The sequence below is a fragment of the Typopeltis vanoorti genome, chromosome 19 (genome assembly GCF_054136105.1).
Source record: "Typopeltis vanoorti isolate ZY-2024b chromosome 19, IOZ_Tvanoo_1.0, whole genome shotgun sequence".
Lineage (NCBI taxonomy): Eukaryota > Metazoa > Arthropoda > Arachnida > Uropygi > Thelyphonidae > Typopeltis > Typopeltis vanoorti.
Genome location: NC_143567.1, coordinates 67,913,340 through 67,939,894, shown reverse-complemented (window position 1 = coordinate 67,939,894; position 26,555 = coordinate 67,913,340). Strand labels below are relative to the sequence as shown.

The window sequence follows — 26,555 nt, the reverse complement described above, 5'->3', positions numbered from 1 at the left end:
TCGCCACATATACTCAGACTATGGTGACACTCTCTAACTTTATATCGTTGTATTAGACACAACACAGTCCAACCATGAGTCGAAACTTAAACAGCATTGCTATGACTGGTACAATTAAGGGATAAGGTATAATTTTAATAATATACGTTCCCATATACTAAATTTCATCAAAATCCATCTAGCAGTTTAAGTACTGCTACCAGGTGAGATAAAATATCTATTTATTGGCCTACCAACCTTCTTTGCAATTAAATCTTGCCAAATATAATTAACAGAAATCATATGATAATGTCGCTTTTACCAACGATGGTTGATTATTCACATAGATTGTATATTGATAAAGCATAAGTGGAACTTATTAAGGGAAATTTAGTTCGAACAAAAAAAGCACATGTTCTATTATTAATATTCTGTCACTACAGACAGTACATGCTTTCTACGAACACCATCATGTGAAGTTTTCTAGTACAGTGTACTAGAGCATGTGGAAAATTATTGTGGCAATAATTAAAAAAAAAACATTAATTTAAATATCTGCGGAAGTTGAAGATGCAACTGTCTTTGTTGTGGAAAACTTCGGATTCTTTTTCGTACGATCGCATCCTATAGATACTCAACTGGACTGAAATGAAGCGAGGCAATCCACCAAGATAAAGTTATAATCATATTTTGGAAATTTTCGTGGATGGTGTATGCATTGTTATGCTGTTGGAAGTGTCGTGTAAGGCAAATGATCAATTCTTGTAATTAGCTAAATGTTCAAAGTAGACTGCACTGTTCATTCTGATGTTCCTTGCCGCCTTGTCATGCCTGTATCTGCTTGTTTTTACACACACACACACACACACACACACACACACACACACACACACACACACACACACACACACACACACACACACACACACACACACACACACACACACACAAAGGAAACCTTGGAGTGTCAGTCAGAGAAGCGATAACTTGTTTTGACTGTGAAGCTGAGCATTATAAAAGGCAAGGAAAGAAGGACCAAGGGGTGGATTTGTTAGAAAGAGACAAAATTATGTTTTTGAAGTCTGGAAGGTGGCTATGATTTTATCGCCCGATCGAAGGATAGTATGAAGATTGGTAATTAGAGAACTAATTAACCATTCTTCCTACTCCTTTGACATACCTCTACGAGGTTTTTCAAAGGCGTAGGAAGAATGGAGAGTGTTATCTCATTAGAAATTATTATTATTATTATTATTATTATTATTATTACGTGACATCTCCAGTGAATCCAAAGACTCTAGGGAGGGTACCTACTCTGCACTTCTATCTCCGCCAATCAATCCACCAAATAACAAGCAGCAACTACACCAACGCCATCTACCGCCCACCACCACAACTAGTGGTTTCACTGAGAAACTGAAGAGAGACTACCCTCCACCATTACACACAGCGAACGACTCGAACCGAGAGAAAACGGCAACCCAGTTGCAAAGGGTGGAAGACAGTTTGGCATCAAGGTCTTCTCGGCAAATTGTCATCTTATGATCTTCCACTTTTCACCCCTCTGTAATTGGACCGCTAGTTTTCTCTGCATGTAATGGTGGAGAATGTTCTGGCTTCAGCTTTTTCTAGAAACTTGGACTGTTGCACAGGAATTTGTGCAACAGCCAAGTTTCTCCAAACCTTTTCATGGCATGAATTCAGGGTTGGACGATTCAGGCCGGAATCATGACTGACAGAATTTATATTGGTAGTTACTAATTAGTTGACTGTTTTCCAGGTGTTGAATAAGTTGACCCCTGATGACCTTTTCCATTACTTCAAACAGCACTGATGTGAGAACAATAGGTCGATAGCATGATAGCAGACATTTGTTTTTCCTTTTCCGTCCCCCCCCTTAATTTGCTGTATATCGGTTTGCGTGTATGCTGTAGGATGAATTTCGGCTGAATATAGCGATAATGAAGGATCTTGAGCACAGTTGGCGGGATACCATCAATTCTTGTTTTTAGTATACTAGTTGTTTCAAAATTCTTCTGATGACTTTCCGACAGACGGCTACGGGTGTCATATAAAGCAATGCAATCTTCTCGGTAAAGTTGGTGGTCTTTCTTGGTCATCTGTGCAGGAGTTAGATTAGAAGAATGGTGTCAGCAGATCATCTCTATCTTTAGGTGGTGTTGCAGTATTGCCATCTGAGTAAGAGAGGGAGGCAGAACACAAATGGACAGAAAATACCTCCTCCTGTCAACGGCTTGTAAGGGAATAGAAGGAACAACGACTGTCATTGGTTTGGTGCAGATAGCAATTGTTCTACAGTTGGTCCTTTCAGAGTTAATCTTAACAGTAATTTTGATTGTTTTGCAAGTGTTACAGTCGGAGTTTTTTTTTATCATAAGCCAAAAATGCTTCCAGGATATTTATAATCAACCTTCAGGTTAATAACTATTTTATATCAGAAAAAGCACACATAATGCTGTAAAAATCAAGCCATTTAATTCATGTTACAAGGGAATTACATCAATTTATGACAAAAAAAAATAAACATTGTATATAAAATTGATAAACATGAGACAAAAAATAAGTTGGAAAATTCGGGTCATTTATGTATTTAAATAAATACGGTTCAATTTAGCTAATTTACTGCTTTTAGAGGACCAAAACGATCCACATTTTCATTGCTCTTGCAATGATAAAATATTGAAAAAAAATGAAATAAAAATTTCACATTAACTATCTAAAAGGAACCTACTTAGATAAACATTTGCAAGATAATATACTGCAAACATTCTTTAAATATTAATAATCAGCAACATATTTGTCGATATTTGGGATTCGGATTAGTTACGTGCACTGGTTTGGGATTAGTGCTACTCATTCAACTCATAAAGTGATGGTCACGCTATCATTTTTTCCCTTCATTTACTTTTGAATGACAAGTTGACAAAAATCATAAACTATTTGGAGCTTAAAGGAATCCTCGTAAATCTCTTGTTCAAATCGATGAGCTAAACCTGATCTTTCTTCTGTAGTATGAACTATATTGCTGTGATGTTCCTTTTTCCTTATCTCAAAACTTTTAAAAGTCTGATCTATGTGTGATCACCACAGGAACATGAAATTCTGTGAACCCCAGAATGTTTGTACAAAAGGAAAGGGATATTATCTTTGAGAGCGCGGAGGAGGAGGATATGTATGATGAGAACAGGTTTCAATGTCACTCTGATGTTATGAGATCGGAGGATCGCAACCTTAGTCGAAAAGCAACCGATGTGAAGAATTATATAGTCCGTTTTAGGATTTGGCTGCAGAATAGGATTGGAGAAATAAGCACTTTTTTTAAAACAATATGAATAATGCATATGTGTTGTGAGGGAGAATGAAGAAAGAAGATGAATAGAAGTTCTCAATTGATGAGTTTTAGAACTTCATCCACTTGGATATTCCTCTACAGTGAGATGTCAATAATGGGAAGGATGTCCGATGATATGATTGAGATCTCGGATAGTTTTTGGACGAAATGGGAAGAGTTCTGGATGAATGAATCCAAATACCGGATATGGTTTATCTAGCAAATTTCAGAGGTGTTTGAATAAAAAGTAATTATCTGAACGTATTTAGCCTGCTATTGGTGTTAAGATAATACCAGCGTTATGGATCTTTGGACTACCGTTCAATCTTGAAGTTAACGGATGCATAGACTCGAGTTGCTGTTTTAAATGAGTAGGCCAGGTTGGCATGCTTCCTAGGTGGGTTTCTTCATAAGTTGCCCATTTAGGGTCGTTTTCCGGTCATAGTCAGCCGTATTCATGATGATTGTTGGTTGATGATGACTCTTTCTTGGTCGAAATCTCTTTTAAATATGAACATTTAAAATTCCTTGATTGGGAAGTTAACGGCAAAATGCGTCTTTTAGAAAAAAAATATATAAATGTAAAAAGGCTATGCTTTGGAACATCTTACAACCAACTTAGAAAAGACAACGCTTTCAACTTTAAAAAAGAACAAAGGCTTCATCGTTCTCAAAGTAAGGTATCACTACAGAGTAACGTGATCTAGATGCCGCAAGATAAGCGACCAACGACTTTGAAGCAAGACAAAAGGATTTTCAACCGAATAACTGAAGTTAAAATTGAATTTTAATTCAAAAGGAGAAATGCGAGAGTTCATATCAGTAAACCATAAGAGCATTTCTCTGAATTAATGTCAAACACGCATTCTCTAAAGAACCTCATAGTTTACACAGTAAACCATTAGCCAACTTTATTAAAGAGCGAAATATTCAAACAGAATATTAGAAAAAGTTATTGTAAATACAATCTCCCAGCACGATTAGTAAAGGCAGTTGGATATGACATCAGCGACTCAGTTAAAATGCATTCAGCTATTTATAGCAAGCCGTAGAAACATTATTCGGAATAGAAACAATATTCGGAATAAAATGAGCCAAGTTATCACTACTATAGAAGAATTCAAAATTCAGGATATAACATAAACGTTTAATATAATCTAGACGGCGAACGAATACATGATTCTGAGACACTGGACGAAAGCTAGGAGTGAGGATGAATTCTCGAAATTACAGTATAAGCTCTCTTTATTTCACTATGAAATGATTAATATACTGTTTTGCAACTTCCAAAAAAAGGCAAGTTTTTTTTTTTTCTCACCAAATTTAGAAATATAAACACGAAAATGAGACCTTACAGTGTATGCTGTATATATTCAATGTGAATATATACGTAATCCTAAAGAGCTATATTTACATTGTATATTCACAACAATTCCGGTTCCACATCTAAAGTGTTATTATTGCACTTCTGCAAAAGTGATCGCTGAATGAGGATGAAGCCTACTAAGTTTGGTAGGTCTTAGTAATGACGGCTATTTGAGTTGACTCACTTTGTTTGTCGAAAGCCTGCTTGCGTTTTGCAAAGAACGTCCTTCCTCTGAAAGAAAAAAAGAAAAAAAACTATTAATGAAGTATGGTAACCCGATTTTTTACAATTCTGAATTAAAAGTAAGATCAAGAGTAGGTGTTTTTTCTTTTCGCAGATTTCGTTCTTTTTTTTTTTTTTTTCGTTTCAAGAAAATCGAGTTTTAAACGCTAAAAATTACAGCATAACTCACTCTATTCCAAACAATAATATTGTAGTAGGGTTTATAGACGCGAGATGGCAGCAGTTGTGTGCTGTACTCTCGCAACGGAAAAGCCTTGATTATTGATGGTTTGAACTCACTCTCAAAGTTTTTTATTTTTATTTTTTTATATTATGAAGCAGTAGCTATACAAGTGCAATGCCACGCAGTACCATTATTTTGTTTAATTAGTTTCGCTGTTACTTTCAGATTTTAATTAGTTATTACAGTTATCTCGTTAAATGTCTTTTTAAAATGAAAATTGCTATTAAAACGAATTAATTACAAATACTGCAGATAGTTATGAGTAAATCTAGAATACTGAAGTGTACTAAGTGTAAACTTTGTGGGAAAGTCACTGAACCCTCTCTGTGTAACCGATTAGCTGTTGAAAGATCACCTAAACATGACAATTATTTAACTGCTTGCGGGAAAAAGATAAGATATAGTAGCTCTGATATCTTGTAACAAATAGTGGTAGATATTTTGGGGAAAAAAAGTTAGATTTTCGTGGACAAATTGGATGGAAAGAGTTTGTAATAAGAAGGACTCCTTGTTCTTCATTATGTATGTGATAAAGATCGGCTTTAAGTGCTGGTGTTAAAATGTATGCCTATTATGTGGTAAGAGAAAGTCAAGGAATATTTTATGTTGGTTAGCTCATAAGAATGGCGCCAAGAAACAGAGTATGTAATCTAAATAAAATTATGTGTATACAGAAAGAAATTCTGAGGTTTTATGCTAGTGAATGCGAATGATTTAAACTTCGGGTCATTTAAAATAGAGTCATATGGGGTATTAGATAAAAGTTAAGATTTTTTCATCAATATGATGTCCCGATTTGATTGAGAGGAACTCATGGTCAGAGCAACGGCAACTTACTGGATGTTTGTAATTAATTTATGTGAGATGCGTATAAATATGACTTTATTAATTTATTCAATTATTTGGTAAGAATCAAAAATGGTTTAGTTGTTACGGTATTCCACCTAAACATCGAGTTAACTATCAGCAGTGTTTACAGTGTTCTTTATCCTGTATTGAAGTCGATAACGACATATAAAACTTTTTATATAGAAATATAGAGAACTTGTATTATCTTGCTGAAAGTCAAAATCAGTTGTAACACATTTTAGATGCTTGGACGCAGCGAATAAAACTATTAAATATTCCTGTTCTCTAAATGAAGTGATCAGGAAGACCACATGGTGTACTACATAGAGCATTCTAATTAAGGTGTGTCACTTTGACTTGGCGCAGGTGTGTGCTTATTGCCGGAGGAACAAGGCGGAGGAAGTTGTGTCGTGTCGTTTTATGTGCTTCTGAGCAGTTATGGAGATAATTGTCATGAACCTGGTTAATAAGATTCAAGTAAAAAAAACATTGGCGTGGGGAGCTTAATCTATGGTCTAAAAATCACCCCCTACTCCCGCACACAGGGAAAAATATATACATAAGTAAACATTAACTCGGGTACAATAAGTGATCAAATGCATTATCGGCGTTATCCTCTATTTCTTAATATTTTTTTTAATTTAAAATAAAAAGCTCGGTGATGGTGAAAATTACCTGATAACCTTTTCAGCTTGCTCGAGCGTATCAGGAACATCCATGTTTCTAGTTTCTGGCAGCAGCAAAACCAAAAGTCCGCTGATCACCGAGAGGCTTCCGTAGATACCCAGAGCTACTCCTATGTGAGTGAGTTTCCCCTGATAAAATAATAACAATAATAAAAATGCTCACTGTTCTTTCTCTTAAGAATATAAACAGAGAGAGAGAGAGAGAGAGAGAGAGAGAGGTCATTGAGGCAACTCATCTTAAAGCAGAAATAGATTTTATACAACAGTTTACCAGGCCAATGAATTATTGTGAATATGATTTACATTTGGAGTTCCGAGATTATAGTTGAATTGTATAAATAAAAGAATTAAAACTAGTCTAGTTACAAAAGTTATTTGCACTATTTGGACTTCAAAGAATATCTTTGATATCCTGTCAACATCACTGACTGACTATCCTCCATCGGCCGGCCTTGTTGGTTGTTGGCCGAGTGATTAGCGTTCTCCAGCCCAGAGGCTGCGGGTTCGAATCACGCCGTGAGCATGGATGTTTGTGATTTTCCTACTAACCATTTACCATATGTACTGCTGTAACCTGGTGCAGTATGACCTTTGATGTCTTTACGCTATAAAAAACCAAATCAAAATCAAACCCTGCATCGTATGAGGTGGTAAAACTAGACTCAGATTTTGCATCTTAAAGAATAAGAAGTCTTTTCAGATTTCTCAATGGACCAATTCTTATCGATGCATTCATCAGTACGATTTGTTTATACCTTATATATCTGTCCATATAAGTGCCTGAGCAGTCTCAGCATGAGAATCTTGTGTGTTAAAGCACTCTCTTTAAGCTCTCCAAATAGTAAATGAAAAGCCAAATAAAGGAAGATTTCGTGTATATTTTTGACAAGTATTGCATCCTTGGACTTAAAAGAATTCAAATGTGACTTAAACTTCAATCAATAATATAATTAAAAAAGTTCAATTTAAGTAGATACAAAAGCTCTTGGAAGAATTACTTACCACTTCTTTCATAAATGGAGCTAAGATCGATCCCAACCTCGCACACGTTGAACTGGATCCAACACCAATGTTGCGCGCAACGGTGGGATAGATCTCCGCAGAATATATGTAAATGGCACAAAAGGACGCCGTAATACAGAACTTTCCAATCATGGCTAGAGTGATCTTTAACCATAAAAGATCTGTATATAAAGAAAAAAATAAGAACAGCCGGATTAATAAGAAAAATATTTTAATGACACGCATCAAAAGATAAATTACTATAACTAAATAATATATAATTAGTATATTTATTAAATTTATTTATTTATTTATTATTGATGACTATCGATCTTTTAAAATATTGATGTTTTTTTTGTAATTTATTGAACATTCTGTTTTTATAGTTTCTCTATTTAAATCAATCTTACCATCTGAAATGGGGATGGTTAACATGCATGCCATACCACCTGCTACCATCATACCCATTAAGGGAATTCTCCGCCCTATATATTTGAGCACAATAAGGCACATCAGACCTGCAGGGAATTCGATGATACCAGCAATAAAAAAGTTGATGTAAAGGTTGCCACCGAGGTCGCCACTGTTCAAGGAAAGACCGTAGTACACGAAAGCATTTACAAACCTGTAAGATCATAAATAAATAAATAATGCTATTGTGAACTTTCAAATTAATATTCAGTTATTTATTTAGGAACAAGTAATTACTTTTTTTCCTAAATAAACAAATATTTCATTTAATTTCAGCAACAATTATTGTCTGATTGAAATTTGACAATTTTTCTTGCTATGTAATTTTCCTTGGCGTTGCCATATTTCAGTAAGTTGAAATAAAGCTACAAGTAATAAAAATGATTAGTTCTTTTGTAAGCCAACCAGGGGCGGCTCGTGTAGGCACTGCAGAACTGCAGTACCCCCAATTTTTCTCGATATATAACTATATTTATTAATTTATTTATAGTTGCTTCTGATGTTTAATTTTATCATCCACAATCCTAAACAATTCTCTTATTTTGCATAAAAATAATAAAAATCCATCTTGTAGCACTTAGGAGGGCGAAGGACGCTAGCAGCACTGTGTTTACCACAGTGTCATATTGCTACGCACGCAAGTATATGCACGGCATGGTGAGATGCGAGCTATTAGCGTAATGAGGCACTGTAATTTTGAATCATACTAAACTGTAAATTTTATCAACAATAAACAATATTTTTTTATGTTTAATTTTTTTTTAAATTTTTATCATAATTTTGATATTTTATCCAAACACGTCTACACTGTACTTACAGTGTGTATGTATATTTCGACTGTTGCAGCACCCCCCACGATTTCAAGCCACGAGCCGCCACCGAAGTCTACACTTCATAAATCAAACGATGTTAATAATTGATCGGATGTTCTCTTGAAATTATACTTACCAACAGAAATATACGTTCAGAGTTTTCTTTCTCATGTTGGGAGTTCGCAAGAGGTCTAAAATTGTTGCATGAGATATTTTTCTTTTGACTACTTCCTGAAAAGAATTGTTTTATTTCAGTATACAAAGTCGGAATGAACAAACTACAGAATTACGTTTCATACATTCTCATAGCTGATTAATACTAGCTTAAAAGAATTGTCAAACCAAACATGCGAATACTTGCTGATAAAAGTGTGCATTCACAATATTAAGACGTTATTTTTATAAACGAGTTCATTTTTTGTCCGGATGATAATATTTTAAATGACTTACCATTTCTGCCTGACAGCAGAGTTTTTTCACTTTGGTTTCCAAATTGTCCACATCTCGATCTTTGTGATTCTTTTTAACAGCAGTTCTTATGACGTCAAGGGCTTCTTCTAACTTTCCATGAGCTAATAGCCATCTTGGAGATTCAGGAACGAACCTGAATGGAACAGAAAAAAAAATATAAATACAAACCGAAAAGATTTGTAAACATATTAAAGGGATTACTTGAATCAAAATTTAAAAAAATAATTAAGGAAATCCCTTTGGGTTGACTTACCACCAAGCAGTAATCAAGGCTATGGACGGGATGGTAATAGCTAGCTGAATAAAAAACCAGTCTCGAAGCACCCAGGCGATTCCAGGAAGGATAATGAATCCAACAGACCAGCCAAATCCTAAAGTGATCCCAAGGGTGGAACGATATCGCGCGCCTATGATCTCGATGACTAAATAAAAATAAAATTACTGTTAATAATTATACACTCAATAAGGAGAATTTTCTACAGTAAATTTATTTAATTTGTGATAAGAATTAGGGGTATTGTTCGAACTTCAGACGTCTTATTGGGTTGGATATTTTTAAAATAATCACATTAGTAATTCTCGAATCTTCGATGACCTTCGGTTTTTCAAATCACAAGTTTCTATATTCGAACCGAATCTACTGAATCCACTCTGGCCTGAGAATCGATATTCGTTGGTGAATCCGGATGGATTGGATAACCTCTGCTATGCCAACAGTTTATGTTATATGCTATATAGGAGGGTTCATAGAGTTTATTCACCTTGTCTGGGAGTCGGCAAAATGCCAACATTGTTTGGAGATTTATAATGAAGACAATAGTAAAAAAAAAAAAAAAACAGGAGGTCAAAATGAGATTGTCGAAATGCCTCAATAAGGAATATGGTCATCACCCCTCATAGCAATACCGCGCTCAGAACGATGCTTCATACTGTCTACAATGGTGTCCAGCAACTCAGCTGGTAATAAAAACCAGTTATCCTTCAAAGCTCTTTTAAGTCGCTCAAGGTTTTGGGAGAATAGGCGAGAGCAGTATGTCTGCCTAGAGCATCTCGCACATGCTAAACAGAATTAAGGTCAGGAGACGTGGCTGACCAGTCTATACGTACGATAGTCTCTTCTTGAAGATATTGGTCCACGAGCTTCGCACGAGCGTTATCGTATTGTAGAATAAATCTCTCCCCATCACACCCGCATACGGATGAACATAGGAATCCATGGCCGCTTTTCTATAAGTTGTAGCATTTCTGGTTGCGCCTGGAAGATCTGGAGCTCGGTGTGTCCACCCAACGAGATGCTTCCCCAAACCATCAAGCTCTTCATCGCGTGTCGCTTTCAGAGATAGTATAGAGATAATAACGTGTCCCGTTCTCTCCAGATCAGAGCCTTTTAGAACAAATCGGGACTCATCCGTAAAAACCAACACCCATTAATCTTAAGTCCAGCTGACTTAGAGGTGATGATGCCTCTTCGAGCCTCCTATAAGCGGCGGAAGTATTTTGCCCGCTTTCCACTACCTATTAGCTTTATCAGAGCAGATGCCAATACCCTTGCACATTCCCCTAATACACCAGCTTATACGTCATCTAATCCGATGGGCATGCTTCTCGTGAAGCAGATACTAATAACATTATAGCCGACGCGAGGTCAGATCGCAGGTAATTCTGGGTAGTATTCCCATTTCGGCAAGCAGATAATCGTAGATATTGGTCACCTATTGCGGTTGTAACCTCACTGAATCTCCAGGATGCTGTTTGTGACTGTTGGAATGGGTTCCACAGTCTGTGAACCACGAAACGACTCGCGTGCAACCATCTGGCTACCTCCGCTTGACTTTGGCTTGCCTGTAATCTTACGAAAGCTCGCCACCTGAATTCATCAGTTCTATCCGAAGTCTTGCAGCCATAATCTAAGAATTTTGCTATCATGGCGTGTTCTCACTTCAGACGGGATACTGAAAACCACTGTAAAACGCCCACTTTTATGTCATTTGCATATACCGCTGACAGCGCCACTCATTTGTATACGATAATCAGCCTCAGCGTCACTTTTTATGTAATGTACATGACTTTCACATGTTTTCTCCGCCCCACCCCGGAGTTATTGCAATTTTTCTCTTTATTGTTTAATTTATGCAAAGCCAGTTTAGTATAGAAGAAAGATACGGGTTGAGTTCTTCTGTCTCTGTATGCTAACTGTCAACTTTCTTCAGCATCATGGACTTCTTTGTTCTTTCTATCTTTCGCGGTGCAATAAATGGACTAATGTTCCTTTTTAACAGATCTTGAGGAACCGATCAGTTTATCTCAATGAATATACCCGTTACTATTTCCGGAGCTGCGAAACCAGAAGCATTGACAAGAAATTGCAGACTTTTCAGTTCAGGTAAAAATAACACGCTATGTAAAGGATCCAAATAATGATTTTTTTTTTAATTTGGAGGTTATCTTACTATTGTTTTGTTTTCGACAGAATTAAAAATAATTCCCGTAATCAAAAAGTAACTGATATCGTCTACAGAACAACTCAAAAAAATTTAGAGTAGTTAGAAAGAATGCCAGTTCTACACTGAAATCGGTTTTTATGTAATTAAATAAACTTTTTGTGTTTAATCTGGAATACAAATATTATACTTTACGATAATTTCGTAAGTATGTTTACCACATTCCATGATACCTACACAGAACAAATCCGGTCGTATACATCCCGGAAGCTCCCATGGCTACAAAAAATCTCATGATCACAAACATCACGAATGAATTAGAGAAGGCAGTTGCCATCCCACTGATGAGGAGGATGATGATATTCAAAATGATGATCGGCCGTCTTCCGTATCTAAATATGAAACAAATGTTGAGAATCTACTGAGCAGAACAATAAAAAAGAATATCACGAATTCGTCACAGTTAATAAAGAAAGATATTTATAGTATTTGGAAAAGAAAGAAGAAAACAAAGGAAAAAAAAAGTTTGTTCAAAAGAAAAAGACGATTGAAATAACATACCTGTCGGAAAGCTGCCCAAAGACTAAGACAGCAATCAGAAAACCGGCCATGTACACCGACTGGCTCAAAGAAACGAGCCACTCATCATCACACACCAGGTTGAACTGAGAAAGAACAAGAATATTTTATTCTACTTGCTACCATTAGAATTTATTATTTTAGTTGAATGTAAAATGCTTCAATGGCATTGGTACTTTTAAAAAGCACTTTATTATTATTATTAAAGAATGACGCAACAATGACACACTCAACAAACAGAAAGTCAATTATCGTATTCGAACAGGATGTATATTTGATATTCCGTTTTTGTTACTTGTTATGATGAATGTGCAGAATATATGTCCTGGCGGTGTAGGGAAATTAAGGCTTAATGCTTCTGGTCATTGTGTAGCGTTAGTTCAGGAGAATTTTACGTGAAAATACAGAATAATTTACAGATGGATATAATGAAATACAGGTAACCCTCGTATAAAACGCGGATGTTAGGTTCCGCAGAAATGCCGCGTTATATAAATCGCGTTAAGCGAGTCTCAGATCACATAGAAAAAGTAGGGTTAGGTTCCGAAATGGGTTTTTTTTTAATTATGTAAACAACAATGACATATCCAACAAAAAATATATTTTTATTTAATTCGGGTAATTCATGCAAGTTATGAAAATATATAAATTATGACACAAATACATAGTATAAAATTATAAAAATTACAAATTGTAATTAAGCTTCATTGCACGTAATACATAAATGTTTTAGACAAAAATAAAATAAAATAAAATAAAATAGTGCATATTTTAATCTTTCATAGCACGAAGATTTATTAATAAACACTGGTTTTGTCATGTAATCACCTGATGCATTACTACAAAACAGTAGAGTAATTCTATCTTTGGAAACTTCGAATCCAGGAGCTGATCTTTCATTTTTCGAAATATAGGTGCGCTTTTTTCCAATATAACCCGGATTCATCCGCACTGAACACCTGGTGTGCACTATAAATGTTTATAAACTTTGAGACTTTTTTGTTTAATAAGATTTCCATCCATAGGAATTTTCTTTTGAGGTGCAATCTTCTATCGAAAAAATCATTAGAGATTTCTCCATTTTTTCTATTAGAATATCGCGTACACGAGCAAAGCACTTTGCACTCATCGTGCAAATGAGTGCAAAGTGCTTTTTTGATCACTTTGCACTCATTTGCAAATGAGTGCAAAGTGATCAAAAAATGTTCATTTTGTTTGATTGTTCAAATTGTTGATTCGTTTAAATTCAAAGTCCTTTCAACAGGCTCCTGGTTTTTCTCCATTTTTCGACCGATCCAAAATTTTAATTTTTTCTTCGAGAGAAATAAATTTTCTTTTCAATGTTAGTTTTTCCCTTTCGTTGCAGTTTGTGGCCATTATTATAATTTTTGTTTGTTTTTTTTGCATAAAAAAAGCATTACATATTAATTATGTATGTAACTCACCAGAAAATAAAGTGCTCAGCTTGAGATTAACACACTTATGATTTTTAATGCGCTTTCCTGACAGAAAACGAAGACAATTTTCAACAATAAACGTTTTATACGGTAGACAATTGATGTACATGCGTGCTGAAGGGTATTTTCCCGTAATATAAATTCGCTACTTATAACTACATGCGCGATACGGGCAGACACAAATTTAACGAAGATAAAATTTGATTTTTAAGTCGCGCGGTGAAAAATATATGAAAAGATAAAGGGTTATTACAATGTAGACATTGTATTTTTATCGAAACCGCGTTGTATAAGTACCGCGTTATACGAGGGTTACCTGAATGTTTGAAGATTTCACAAGTGTTTTCATCCCATAATCTCTGAAACATCGTGCTGAATAAAATTTTATTCAACACGATGTTACACTTTACAAATGATTAATCTCTATAGCTACAACTTTGTAATAAACTGAAACCGACTTAGTTGGATGCTATGGTCAGGGCCGCGCCTACCCGAGGATGCAAGGGGTGCACCGCACCCGGGCCACAACATTGATGGGGCGGCATTTTATGTAGCTAATATCTAATTTGGATTATACAATGCAGTATTAGGGGCAGCCGATAAAAGTTTGCACCCGAGCGTCAAATACCCTTGGCGTGCCCCTGGCTATGGTAACTGCGCCTAGCGGAGATACTTTGTATTAACTACAGTGGTGTCACCTGGCGATCAGTCTCACCTTGTAGTTAATGATATTTAGATTTGCGTTCGGTGTAGAATTGATTACTGTGTATTGGGTAATGCAAACTGTATCATATGGATAGACAGCGAAATAAGTAACTGTTTTCTTAGTATATGTATATATTTATAGTGTACAAAAACTTATGTGTGTGTTATATTTTAAATAAGACTCCGACTCCCGATATGTTGTTGTAAATGTAATGTAGTATTAGTATTATTATTATTAGCATTAGTGTCATGGTTAAGCTAGTTATTTTTTCATATGTGACGTCACGGGACGCCGTATGGAGTAATTACTGGTGTGATCCCGTACTCATAGGGGTTTTAGGAGTGAAGCCTTCCGTTAGAAGTGGTAAGGTCGGAGAGGTTCTTCCCACGCAAAGTTAATAGGACAATCGCAAACATCCATGCGCATGGCGGAATAGTTGCTTTGTGTTTTGTGATTAAAATTTGCGATTTATTAGAAACAAATTGTTTGCAAGGTGACTTCGTTAGTATGACGAGCCATTTTACTCCATAATAGTACGATGATGGGATTATGTCAAAAGATGAGTAAGATGATTATTCCTTGTGTTTGAAGTCAGTCACTTATATTTAGTTTACCCTAACAGAAGATATATTACCATGCAATTTAGCACTGAATAATGTCATTACAAGAGATCTTCATCTTGGATACCTCTTTGGAGAGAATGAAATTACAATTCAGTCTACCGAAACCTTTAATTACAATCATATACGAGTTGTTCATTGGAGGTCAGTGCCTTTTAAGTACTGCAATGCCAAGTCTAATGATGTCAAAGGTTTATATTCGCAAGGTTTCAACCATTTTCGACACGTGTATAATTTAAAAAGGTAAACGTGGTTGTCAGTTTGCTTGGTTTGCATAAAATAATAATGAATGTTTTTTTTATCTTTCTTTTTAATAAAATCTATGCCAATGCATAGATTAGACTCTTTTTTGCATTAAGTTAATATTTGCAGATATCGTGGAAATGATTTTAAGACAGGAAAAAAAATAGTCTGTATACTAGAAAGGTTCATAAAAATTACTTTATGATATCTTTGAGGAATTTGGAAAAATTATTTTATATATTTTGGGTATTATATATTTTTTCTCTTTTTATTTCACTTTGAAAATACACATTTCTTTGAATTACTGCCACAATATATCCCATCGGACTATCGATCAATATAAAATGGGTATTAAATTCATCTGTAAACGTTCTGAGCAATGAATTTCAGAAATCAGTTGGTAGCAAAAATATAATTGAATCGTTTTTCAACCATGTTTAAGATGACGATGGGAATGAAATGCGATTGGGTTTTTGTTGTGAATCAAAATGCAACACACAAAAGTCAAGAGAGTGTTTTATTTAATAAAAAAGATAACCCTAAATACACTTTGTCAGCAGTTCCACCAAATTCATATCAATCTCTTTTACTGTTAATATTTTAATTTCTGTATATTATCTTAAAATATTAAGAAATCCTTTATCATATAGTTATGTTGTTATATTGTGGAATAAATTGACAATAAAGGCTGAATATAGATATAATCTGAATATTGTTGTCATTTTTGATTCAGTGATATTTATTTATTGTTACGTACAATGAAGAAGAATATATATATATATATATGTATATTGTTGTGTTCTGGTAGTATGGTTGTATTTTATTCTTCAGTGACGTTATTGATTTATTCATTTATTGTTACGTGCAATGAAGAAAGATTCTGTCTTCATGCCTTTTTTTATTTGTTTTCTTTCGAAAAGATGGAGAAAAAGTAAAGAAATAAAATATTCACCACAGACATTCAAAGACGCTTTTAATATAATATTAAAAATAAAAAGAACATTAGCTAGGATTTCAAAGGCAGTGCACAGATGTTACGCTAACTTACAAAGTATGAAATCAATTTTTAGTTATTTAAGTTAGTTACAAAAATTAAAAAAAAATGTATTTTGTGCTTAATCATAATCATAAACTATTCCATGTGTGTTGCTAAGATTTTTAATTTTTTTTTCTTATTTCGTAATGATTATTTATAATGACCATGGTAACATTGCTGATAAACTAACGTACCATATCATTATTTATGCTTGCGAATTAACAACATATAATAATAATTATTGCTAATTATCTTACATTTAATAGATTTAGACTGCACTGTTTAAATCACTGCTTGAATCTTTGAATATACTTATATTAAAACAGTTTTATGATCTAAATAAAATTACTTTATTTCCAAAGGGGAATTCGTATTTTTCATACAAATTAACTCGTAGGCATACGTTTTTATTAATATTCTAGTTGAGTTTAAAGTAATCTCTGACAAACATCGTATAATTAGATGGAGGATGTATTCCTCGTGTCCGCCACCAGAACTTTCGACTGGTGGATTCAATCTCGGCAACCACCAGACGAGAGTTCTTGTTGCTGACAAAGGAAGTTCGAACGAACCATTCCATCCATGGAATTTGTTTGTAACTTGGATTCTTGTATGCAAGAACCATTCGAAACTCAGGTGATCATAATAGTAAAAGTTGTTGAAATAAAAAAAAAAAAACATCTTTACTACCATCAAGTGTATTCTATCATTGTCTATGCCATTGTGTAGGTCACCATACCTTCAGAAATAATTCTGATATCGCCAAAACTAAGATTAATTTCCTCTTACCTGAGTGACGAGCGTTGACCGATAAAATGAAGTATCAAACTCCCATGACTGGCAGGGGATTGTCGTATTTGAATGATCTGAAACATTGATGATATTATACATCTTACAATGGCTGTATTGGCGGACGTCATCTTTCGTTTCCACTGGTATGGTGAAATTCTTCCATTGTTCCACGGTCCAGTTGCTGTAAAGTAGAGGACGTGCACACCAATGGTCCACGTCGTAGGACAAGAAAGCGATTCCTAAATGGTTCCAAGCAACAGGAACTGAAGCTAAAAATAAGATCATGAATACTTCCCTTTGCCATGGCCCATTACCGCCAGTGATTTGGGTGCAATCTGTAATTTGGTCCGATTCCTTTTCGGACGCCATTGGTCACCTTGATAGACGTCGCTGCAAAACGGAGATTACCTGGAAATAAAGAAAAAGGGTTCAGAATTTTGGTAATTTATGAAAGTCTTTATGTGATAAATAAATGTCATCGCTAGGTATCAGACACCATCCAGATTACTAAAGACTTGAAATGGCTTAGAAAAGTTGCATATTAAGTCTCAGAGCACACTTTACGGCTTATCTCTGTATTAATTATCTATGCTGTACTAACTAGTTAATAACTAGTGCATGTGAGACAGTGCTGTATAAAACCAGATATCTTCGTACTCATTAAATATAAAGTAAATATAAAAACTTATTTGCAGAAAATGAAATATATTTTTATCTGTGATAACTAGTTTGACATATTTCAAAATCCATGAAATTTCGTTAAAGAGAAATTTTTCTAATAAAAATTATCGACTCCAATATATGAGATATTAACAGATGAACACAAATATTTGCTTAATCTGTAATGTGCATTTCGCTTACAAATTTTAAAAGGAGATGAGAAATTTGAAAATTCTTCTCCGATGTAAGTAACGATAGGTTACACGAAAACATCTTGTTTAAGTTTGGTTGACAGTGACATATTTTAACTCAGAATAACATCAGATTGGATTGTAAAAAATGTAACATATAAAATACATCTTGTACGATTACTATAAAACTAATGCCAATTTCTAAAAATGTCTACTAATTTAAGGAAATAACATACAAGGACTCTCTATACTTGCCATGAGTGAAAGGAGAGGACACTAGTATTCGAAGGTTGTCGACCCGTTACAAAAATAGAAGTCATATATACGTTTAACTGTCAAATGACACGGCTTTCAAAACAGTTTTATTTCTAAGAGACGTTCCAAGTTTAGCAGATATTCGACAGACATCGCAAACGTTCTTTCTCAAAGGCAAAAAAACAGCAATAACAACACAAGTGAATATCGTATGGGTGCTCATGTTACTTGTAACACGATTCCAAATCTTAGAGAATTGAATTAATATTAAAAAAATGTCGAATAAACTCTTTACTCACCTAAATAAGGACGAAGTGAGCTAATAGTTATATGAACGGAATCAGCTAAATTTTTACACTTCAATTTTTCTGGAAAAATAACACAAAACAGCGGATAAAAGGAAGCCAACCATCCACATTTATGATAATACTTCTCGCGTGCACTAAATGCGAAGTTAAAATTGTGAAAGACGTTCAAAGAGAGGAGGTAAAGAATGCGTTTCTGAGACGTCCAAGGACGCCTTTCAGACTGTTAGAGGGGAAAAAAAGGCCAAGCTACTTTTGGGTTCTTTACGTCGAACTGAAAGGAGAAGAATCTCTTTCGTAACGTGCTTGATAAAAGAGAACGTGCCTGTGTTTATTTTGACCCTCTTCACATGATAGAGCCACAGACTAATCGAAAAAAGGGTTGATGTGGTAATATTTCCGATATAAAGGCACTCACCGGATCATAGGTTACGGCTTAATGAACAAAAATGCCTTTTTTTTCTTTGAAACGTATTGCTGAAATCAATCGATGGTATTAGAACTAGCTGGAACTGCATTTTGGGACAGTAAGATTTCATTAGCAGATCAGATACGTTTAGAATTCGATTGACTAACGTAGTGTTCAATATTGTCGCGTACTCGCCATAGTGTTTTACACGTTAAAACAAATAAGTTTATTTTTATATACGAGACCAGTGGATTGAAAACAAAAATCCAAAATAAACTCTGCAATAGAATAATTGGCATTAACTACAAAGAAAATAAATATTTCATGAAATAAAATAAACATAATTACAATATAACACGTTCCTTGTAAGCTATTACCTTTTACGCCTTTTGGAGAACAGTTCCTACTCTGATTGCATTCTTAAAAATGATTATTTATTTTCAAGATTCCAAAATGACGCTGAAAATTGTTGTCAACAGTGTAGTAATTGTTTCGTTTTAATTCCCTGTTAACAAGACATTTCGTTACTGGTCAGAAAAACCCGGGTTCGAACTCCGTCAATTATAGGAAATAGACCTTAAAATTAAAGGCTCGATCTCTTACAGAGATAGCAGAATTTTTCTCTCTCTCAGAAACTCATAGTTTCTGAAAGAAAATTCTAGGTTTTCCATGTCTAAAGTCAAGTAAAAATACAAGAAAACACACAGTGAAGCAGGCACAATATTGGTCTCACAAGCAACTTAGTTCATTCTGGTGAATCCAAGTTATACTTAAAATACTTAAAACAATAAATACACAGGCATGCCTAATAATATGCACATTACAGACTTTAATCAGAGCTCTGATCTGTTTTATAGTGTTTCAACAAAACATTATAGTTCTCTTATATGCATATGGGATTTACAGACTTCAATTAATGATCGTAAACATACATTACAGACTTCAAAGAATAAATAGACAAAAAAAAGTGTATTTTTAGTCCCCTAGGGTTACTTACAACTAAAGGTCAAACTTACTTTAGGTGGATGTTATTTTTTAAAGAGATTTTCTGTTAGTAGGAGATGCGATTTTTTATAATGGGAGACGCAGGGGGGGGGATCCAATGTCCAAAGATCCAGAGAGGGAGAGAGAGAGAGAGAGAGAGAGAGAGAGAGAGAATGCTGGAAGAATTTAACCAAGATCCATAAAAAACTTTCAGTGAAGAGTGTAGTTTCTTTATAGGGTCCTTACCTTTCGATTCTTACCTTTCATGGCGAATTATTTACATGACCCCTTTTCAAGAAGGTTCGAAGACGCCGAAAAAAAAGCCGAAAAACAACCATTCCATTTTACTTTCGCAGAGCATTCGAAAAAGATCAAAATAGCTATCGCATGATGAGAGCCACGTCAGATCCCCCACAGTTTCGGCCATCCTTTGTAATAGGTGTCCTAACTTATTCTTGCAATCCACTCTTTATAGCAGCTGCATGATGTAATCATCCCAAGGTCGTAATAAAGTCTCGATACCCTCCGACCTTTGGGGAGGTTTGTTTTTGGTACAAACTGACCTTTCGTACTGGAAGGTTATAAGGACACGTATCTAAACTCAACGAGTTAGATAGCAGGGTGGGCTATCTTCAGATAAAACGCGCAATTGCTCATAATTTCTACACCACAAGCAGAAAATTTTATACATCAACACCTTCTGACAGATCACTTCTACATCCTCAATGTAACAAGCACTTAAATCCCACATTACAGTTCATTCACTAATAATAATAATAATAATAATAATAATAATAATAATAATAATAATAATAATAATATATTTCGGCCAACCAGTAGGTTAGTAGGCTCACTTTTATTGTACTCACAGGAGAGCCACATGACTCTGTATGCATATAACTCTCCAATGTAAACAGAGACCACGGACACAGATATTAAGATGGCCGCTAGATATTTTTGTAAGAATTCCAAAAATTCAAGGAAAACAGAAAAAATAATAAAATCTAAAACAAATTAAATAAATAATCCATCCAAAAAACCCGACTTCCACTTTATAAATAACGTGCACATCCTTTGACAGTCATACTCAATGGCCTATTTATAACTAAGCCCCAAACAGCAGCCATAACAAACCCTCAACTACGCTCGTATCGATTCCTTGTGCATTAGTACTATTCGGATTCCCTTGCCAGAGAATGCCGAACTTAGAATCCCCTATTTTTAACATTCTGTGACTCAAATTTCATCTTCCATTCTGCAATGTACAGCTAATGTCTGTGTATCAATTCAAATTTTAATATTCATTCTGACTTTTTTTTCATTATTTATCTTCTGAGCTTGATATATATATTTTTTATTGTAACTGCGTATACGGTGAGGTTGAGTCCTTTGCAAACGGATATTTACAACTCAAACTAACTTCCCGTTTCCGGTGACCAAGTGCTAATGCCTTCAGCAAATTAAATCCTCCACTTATCCGAATATTAGGGAATTTTTCTACTGACAGAAGCGAAGTTTCAATAAGCCTCTGTAGTTCAGTCATTAACTAGCGTGTATGGATGAAAAGGAATAGGTGTTCCAGTTCCGTGTAGGATGTGAAAAACTTTTACAAGAGTCTTTATTTATTTTTAATTGAAGGTGAGTTAGCTGGTCTGTCTCCATACGGCCATGAAAGGTTGTCTTTATGGAAGTTGAGTTTTTCAAAAGAGCAAACTAGCCAAGAAAAAAATATTTTTTCTGGCTTCATATTTAAAAGACGCTTGCTTGAAGAAGATCCAATTCAATTAATGTTTTCTCTACTATTTCTTCCAGGTATACTGCCACAAACTGAATTAGAAATTTTTATTTAATACCATGTTGGACCTCCTTTTGCACCAATTATTATAGCACCTATTGCAGTTGGGCGTAGATTTCACAAGGTGGTGTTGAATTCCATCTATGTATAGAACATAGCAGGCATTCATCACACAGTCATTTAATTAGCTCAGATGTGACGGAAGACGACTTTGCTCCAGGATCTAACATGTCTCATACTCAATGGAGTCTAGATTCGGACTTTGTTGTAGCCAGGGAAGATTGTGGAGGTCGCTATCATGTTCGCTGATCCACTGCTGAACAATTCTTGCGCGATGGATAATAGCATTGTCGTCCATGAAACAAAGGCCACCTGCTGGATAAAAAGTCAGCATTGTAGGATGGACTTGATCGGCAACAATGTTCAGATATTCCTTGGACATTCGACCTTTCAGCAATATCAGAGGATAGCTCCGTACCAAAAGAACATGCCCCACACCATGACTCTACCTCCACAACCTTGAGTTGTGTTTATAAGGTAAGTTTGGTTGACAATTCCCGGCGCATAGTTTTGTGAGATGTGGGTCGGGAACAGCCTTTATTAAATACTTCGGTACAGCAATTGACTGAATTGTTAATTGTCAACTGTCAATTGTTAATTGCTGCACACTTCCTGTGGTAAAGCCACAGGAAGGTCTATTTGTCCGTACAAGCCTTCGCCGACGAATGGAGATATTGTTCCTGACAGGCTGTCTTAGGACCAAAGTTACTCCTCTTAGACAAGCAATGTGGGGTATTTTTCCACTGATTAAACACCCAGGATATCCCACCTTTTGAGAAACCAGTCATCTGTGCTGTTTTCAAAATCATGGCCCCTACCAGAGGTAGGGGTCATGATTTTAAAGGATCTCTGAAGGATCCTTTGTTTTTCCCCGTTGTGATCAATACTGTTGACAATTACTGACCAGCAGCATTCTTAAGATTTCTAATTCAGCGGACAGTATGTGTATACCTCCTGTATATTCCTTCCTGGTTGGTCGAGCGGTTAGCGTATTCCTTCTCCACCTAACAGCCTGCTGGTTCGAATTCCGCTGTGAGCATGTTTATGATTGTCTTTAGGTTTGAGATGAATTTCATCAGCAGGTGTGAGACCACCGCCTTGCTTATTGGAGGCCTGAAGGTGGCTTGAAAAAGTTCCATGTTAAATCTCTAGAGCAGGGCTTTCGGATTAGGTAAAAATAAGTAAAAAATATTTTTAAAAAATCACTAAAATAGAAAAAAACACTTAGCTCTCATGGTACAAATGTAATACAGGTTTACAAATAAACCTCTCGTGCGTCGGAGCCATATAAATAAATATACATATTAAGAACGGTGCACTGCAGTTCCTCTTGTGATATTTATCCAGAACGCCATCAGAAGAATCTTCGAATAGCTCCGAGAAGTCTGCTAACATAATTTGGAGAATATTCGCATTGTTCTGGAAGACATACGGGAATTTGAAGGATATCCTCCATATCGCGCTCACCACCTGTTGTCCGGATCTAGCATCCATCCTAAATCTTCTCCACACTCTTTCGTACTCATCCTACATCTAACCAAGTCTATATTCAGCTCATTCCAAAATAAAATAGGGGGGAAAGGAATAAAATCTATGATCAAACTAATGTCCTATTTAATCACATGATTCTCTTAAAAGTAAAGGATTTTGGTTATCTGAAGAAAAATCAATTTATTAGCAAGAATCATATGAATTCTCTCAGCACCTCTTGGCATTTCTAAGGCATTAGATCGTATTTGGTGACAGATCTACTTAGCAAATTACCACCATCTATAGTCACCTTCTATCCATTGTGACCACGTAACCAGTTTTCTCTTCAGTTCGTTCATTTCGCTCCATGGTTCACGACTTCCTCCTTCAGTTTTTCCTACCAGTGCCTCCAGAATGATTTAGGATTTCGTACTTTCATGATATGATCCAAACTAAAATCGAAATCATCTTCTAAATACGAAATTTCATTACGACTTCTTTCAGCATACATGCTTGTATATGTTTATGGATGGATAGATGAACGATCCTAACAGATGGACTTATGCAGTTGGACAATGCACTTGAAACAGTGATTGAACTATCGGTGATTACAGAAAGTTATCTTTATCCTTACGAAGATCATTGGTGCAGTTAATTAGGATTTATTCACCTGAAAATTCGGTTTATGAACACGAGATACAATACTTGCCTATCGTACTTATTTCAAGAAGTCTTGCGGTAGCCTTAAACTCAAATATTGGTGACAACGAGCAAGTTTTTATTTATTCGTATGGAGTTTCCTCCCTCTTTCTCCCTCGTCCCTACTGGGGCGAGTTGATCCCCCTCGTGGGGAGTTAAGTATTTATGACTGTAGATCCGTGTGTGTTCACTGGGCCGGTTTGGCTGCTTGCGGGATGAAAAACCGCAGATAAACTGGTGGAAAAACCCTGCTGTCCACGCACAAGAACGGTTAACTTGGCTATGGCTGAGGAAGATCCTTCAGCTCCTTACGTCGTCGACGGGAATCGAACCTAGGACACTCCTTCCCCAGGTATATGGCTGCGAAGCGCTTAGCTACTAGGCTAACAGCGCGGACAACGAGGAAGTATAGATTGCTTTACAAATTCCCCAAAGCTAGGGATAAGAGCAGTAGCATCTAATCTATTTGGAGAATAAAAGGCGCTAGATTTGTTATTATTATTTTTTTAATTATAACATTTTAACGATTACAATTATTATTAATATTACTCAATATTTTTTCTCCAGTTTATTAACTATATTCTTTCTTTATTTGAATTACTCTCGGAATTTTAGAAATTTATAGAAACATAAGATTAGCCATTTATTATTTTTAACAGTTTCATTTCAGCCGCCATTTTGAAATTTGAATTTTGACGTTTTTTTTTTTTTCGTGAATTTCTGTATTAATTATAAAAGACCACTTTATTAATTAATGAATTAAGTCCAAAATTAAAAATGGATAATTGTCTCTGGTCTCAGAGTAATATCATCTTTTTAGAAGTAGCTTTAACCTTTAAGACCTTCCAAACTTGTGTTTACATTTGGGGAACGTTCGGGAAATGTTTTAGCTACTAAAGAGAGAGATAAGATCTCCAGATGGAAGAAGAAAAAAAAAAAAAAACCTTTGCTGATTTTGCATAACTGGTTTACGAAAACTGATCCAATCAGGGATAGATACTTGTCTAAAGAAAGGAGAGTTTAATACGAAACTTCCATCCTCGACCTTGACGCCGAAAAAAGGCGTTGAAAGATATAAAGAGGAAAGAACTAACACTAACAGATCGAAGACTTGATGTCTCGGTCCTAGAGAGAGAGAGAGAGAGAGAGAGAGAGAGAGAGAGAGAGAGAGATGTGTGTACTGCACAGTGATCACAAGATGAATTTATAAAAGTAAGAAAATACGGATAAATAAGAGATGTTACACGATAAAATATTTATATACGAAAAACATAGAGTATTTTTTTTTTTAAATTTCACTTCGATTTTTAGGCACACTTCGCAAATTTCTCATTTTGCGAAGGCTTCGCAAAATGCGAAAGTAGCTTCTAATAGAATTAAATAAATAAATGCTAACAATAAACCTGTACCGTACAAAAGCCAAAACAATTCTCAGTTTAATTGTTGGGGCAATGAATTGATATCATTAATAATTTCATTAATATCACTATAAAACACATCGAAATGACTGCAAATTAGTTCATTTGTATTCTTTTTTTTTATTCCTAATTGTTTTATATTTACGAGTATATCGTCTACACATGTCTATAATTCAATGATCACATTAACATATTTAAAAAAATTAGTATTGACTAAAACCGCTGACATTTATCATATGGAAGCATATGATAAAACAACATTTGGAAACATGCTTAGATAAGAAATATATAATCACCTAATTTTGATTTTATAATTTGACCTTAAAACGTTACCATCGGAGGATGTTTTCTCGCATCTATACACATAATAACTCTTCCTGTCAACCATCGAACCGAATACTGTACACACATTTATTCGCATCCACTATTCTCATCATGAAAGGTTCCATTGTTAGATCACTGCTGGCTTCCTGCTTCGTCAACCTGATTATATTCACGACCATTTATTATTGTCCAATCAGGAAACAGTACAGTGAAATGAAATATAATTCTTCACCTATCAATAAGTATTTTATGTTATTAATAACTGCATTAAAAAGATCAAGCATGGAATAAATGAATATTCGTTTATTTCCACTGATATTTTGTTAGCGACTAAATTTGATTGGCGTTATCCTGTTTAAAATGCTCTGAGCTTACGAGTTTCCCTTTTATAAGTTTTGTCGCATCCTGCATCATACTTTGATTATTGTTCGAGAATTTTTTTTTTATTCTGATCTCTATACGATGTTAATTTAACCTATGCTGTTTCAGGCTATTTACATATAAAGTACAAACATTACGTATATCAGTAGCTAGCACAAATGCTTCCAGTTATGTTCAAGGGGTTTTTAAACTATATTACTGAGACTAATATAGTACGCCATCAACCCAGTTAGCTACTGTCAGTGTGGGAAAATCAGATTGTATTGATGCTGGAGA

General features: G+C 35.1%; 1 protein-coding gene across 5 annotated transcripts; it reads right to left on the bottom strand.

The window, feature by feature from the left end:
- Positions 1 to 2,453: 2,453 nt before the first annotated feature.
- On the bottom strand, positions 2,454 to 25,971 carry LOC150096216 (organic cation transporter protein-like). Of its 5 annotated transcripts, none has more exons than XM_090409517.1 (11): positions 25,871 to 25,971; positions 17,326 to 17,736; positions 12,457 to 12,560; positions 12,133 to 12,287; positions 9,708 to 9,876; positions 9,434 to 9,587; positions 9,120 to 9,214; positions 8,111 to 8,325; positions 7,701 to 7,882; positions 6,688 to 6,827; positions 2,454 to 4,928 (listed from the first exon to the last, which is right to left on the bottom strand). In XM_090409517.1, exons 2-11 carry the CDS (start codon positions 17,695 to 17,697, stop codon positions 4,835 to 4,837), a joined length of 1,680 nt encoding a protein of 559 aa, XP_090265643.1. In that variant the 5' UTR covers positions 17,698 to 17,736; positions 25,871 to 25,971; the 3' UTR covers positions 2,454 to 4,834. The 5 variants fall into 5 exon arrangements, with proteins under 5 accessions (XP_090265643.1, XP_090265640.1, XP_090265642.1 ...); XM_090409514.1 differs by lacking the exon at positions 25,871 to 25,971 and adding an exon at positions 20,379 to 20,523; XM_090409516.1 differs by lacking the exon at positions 25,871 to 25,971 and adding an exon at positions 20,393 to 20,472.
- Between the last annotated feature and the right edge of the window lie 584 nt (positions 25,972 to 26,555).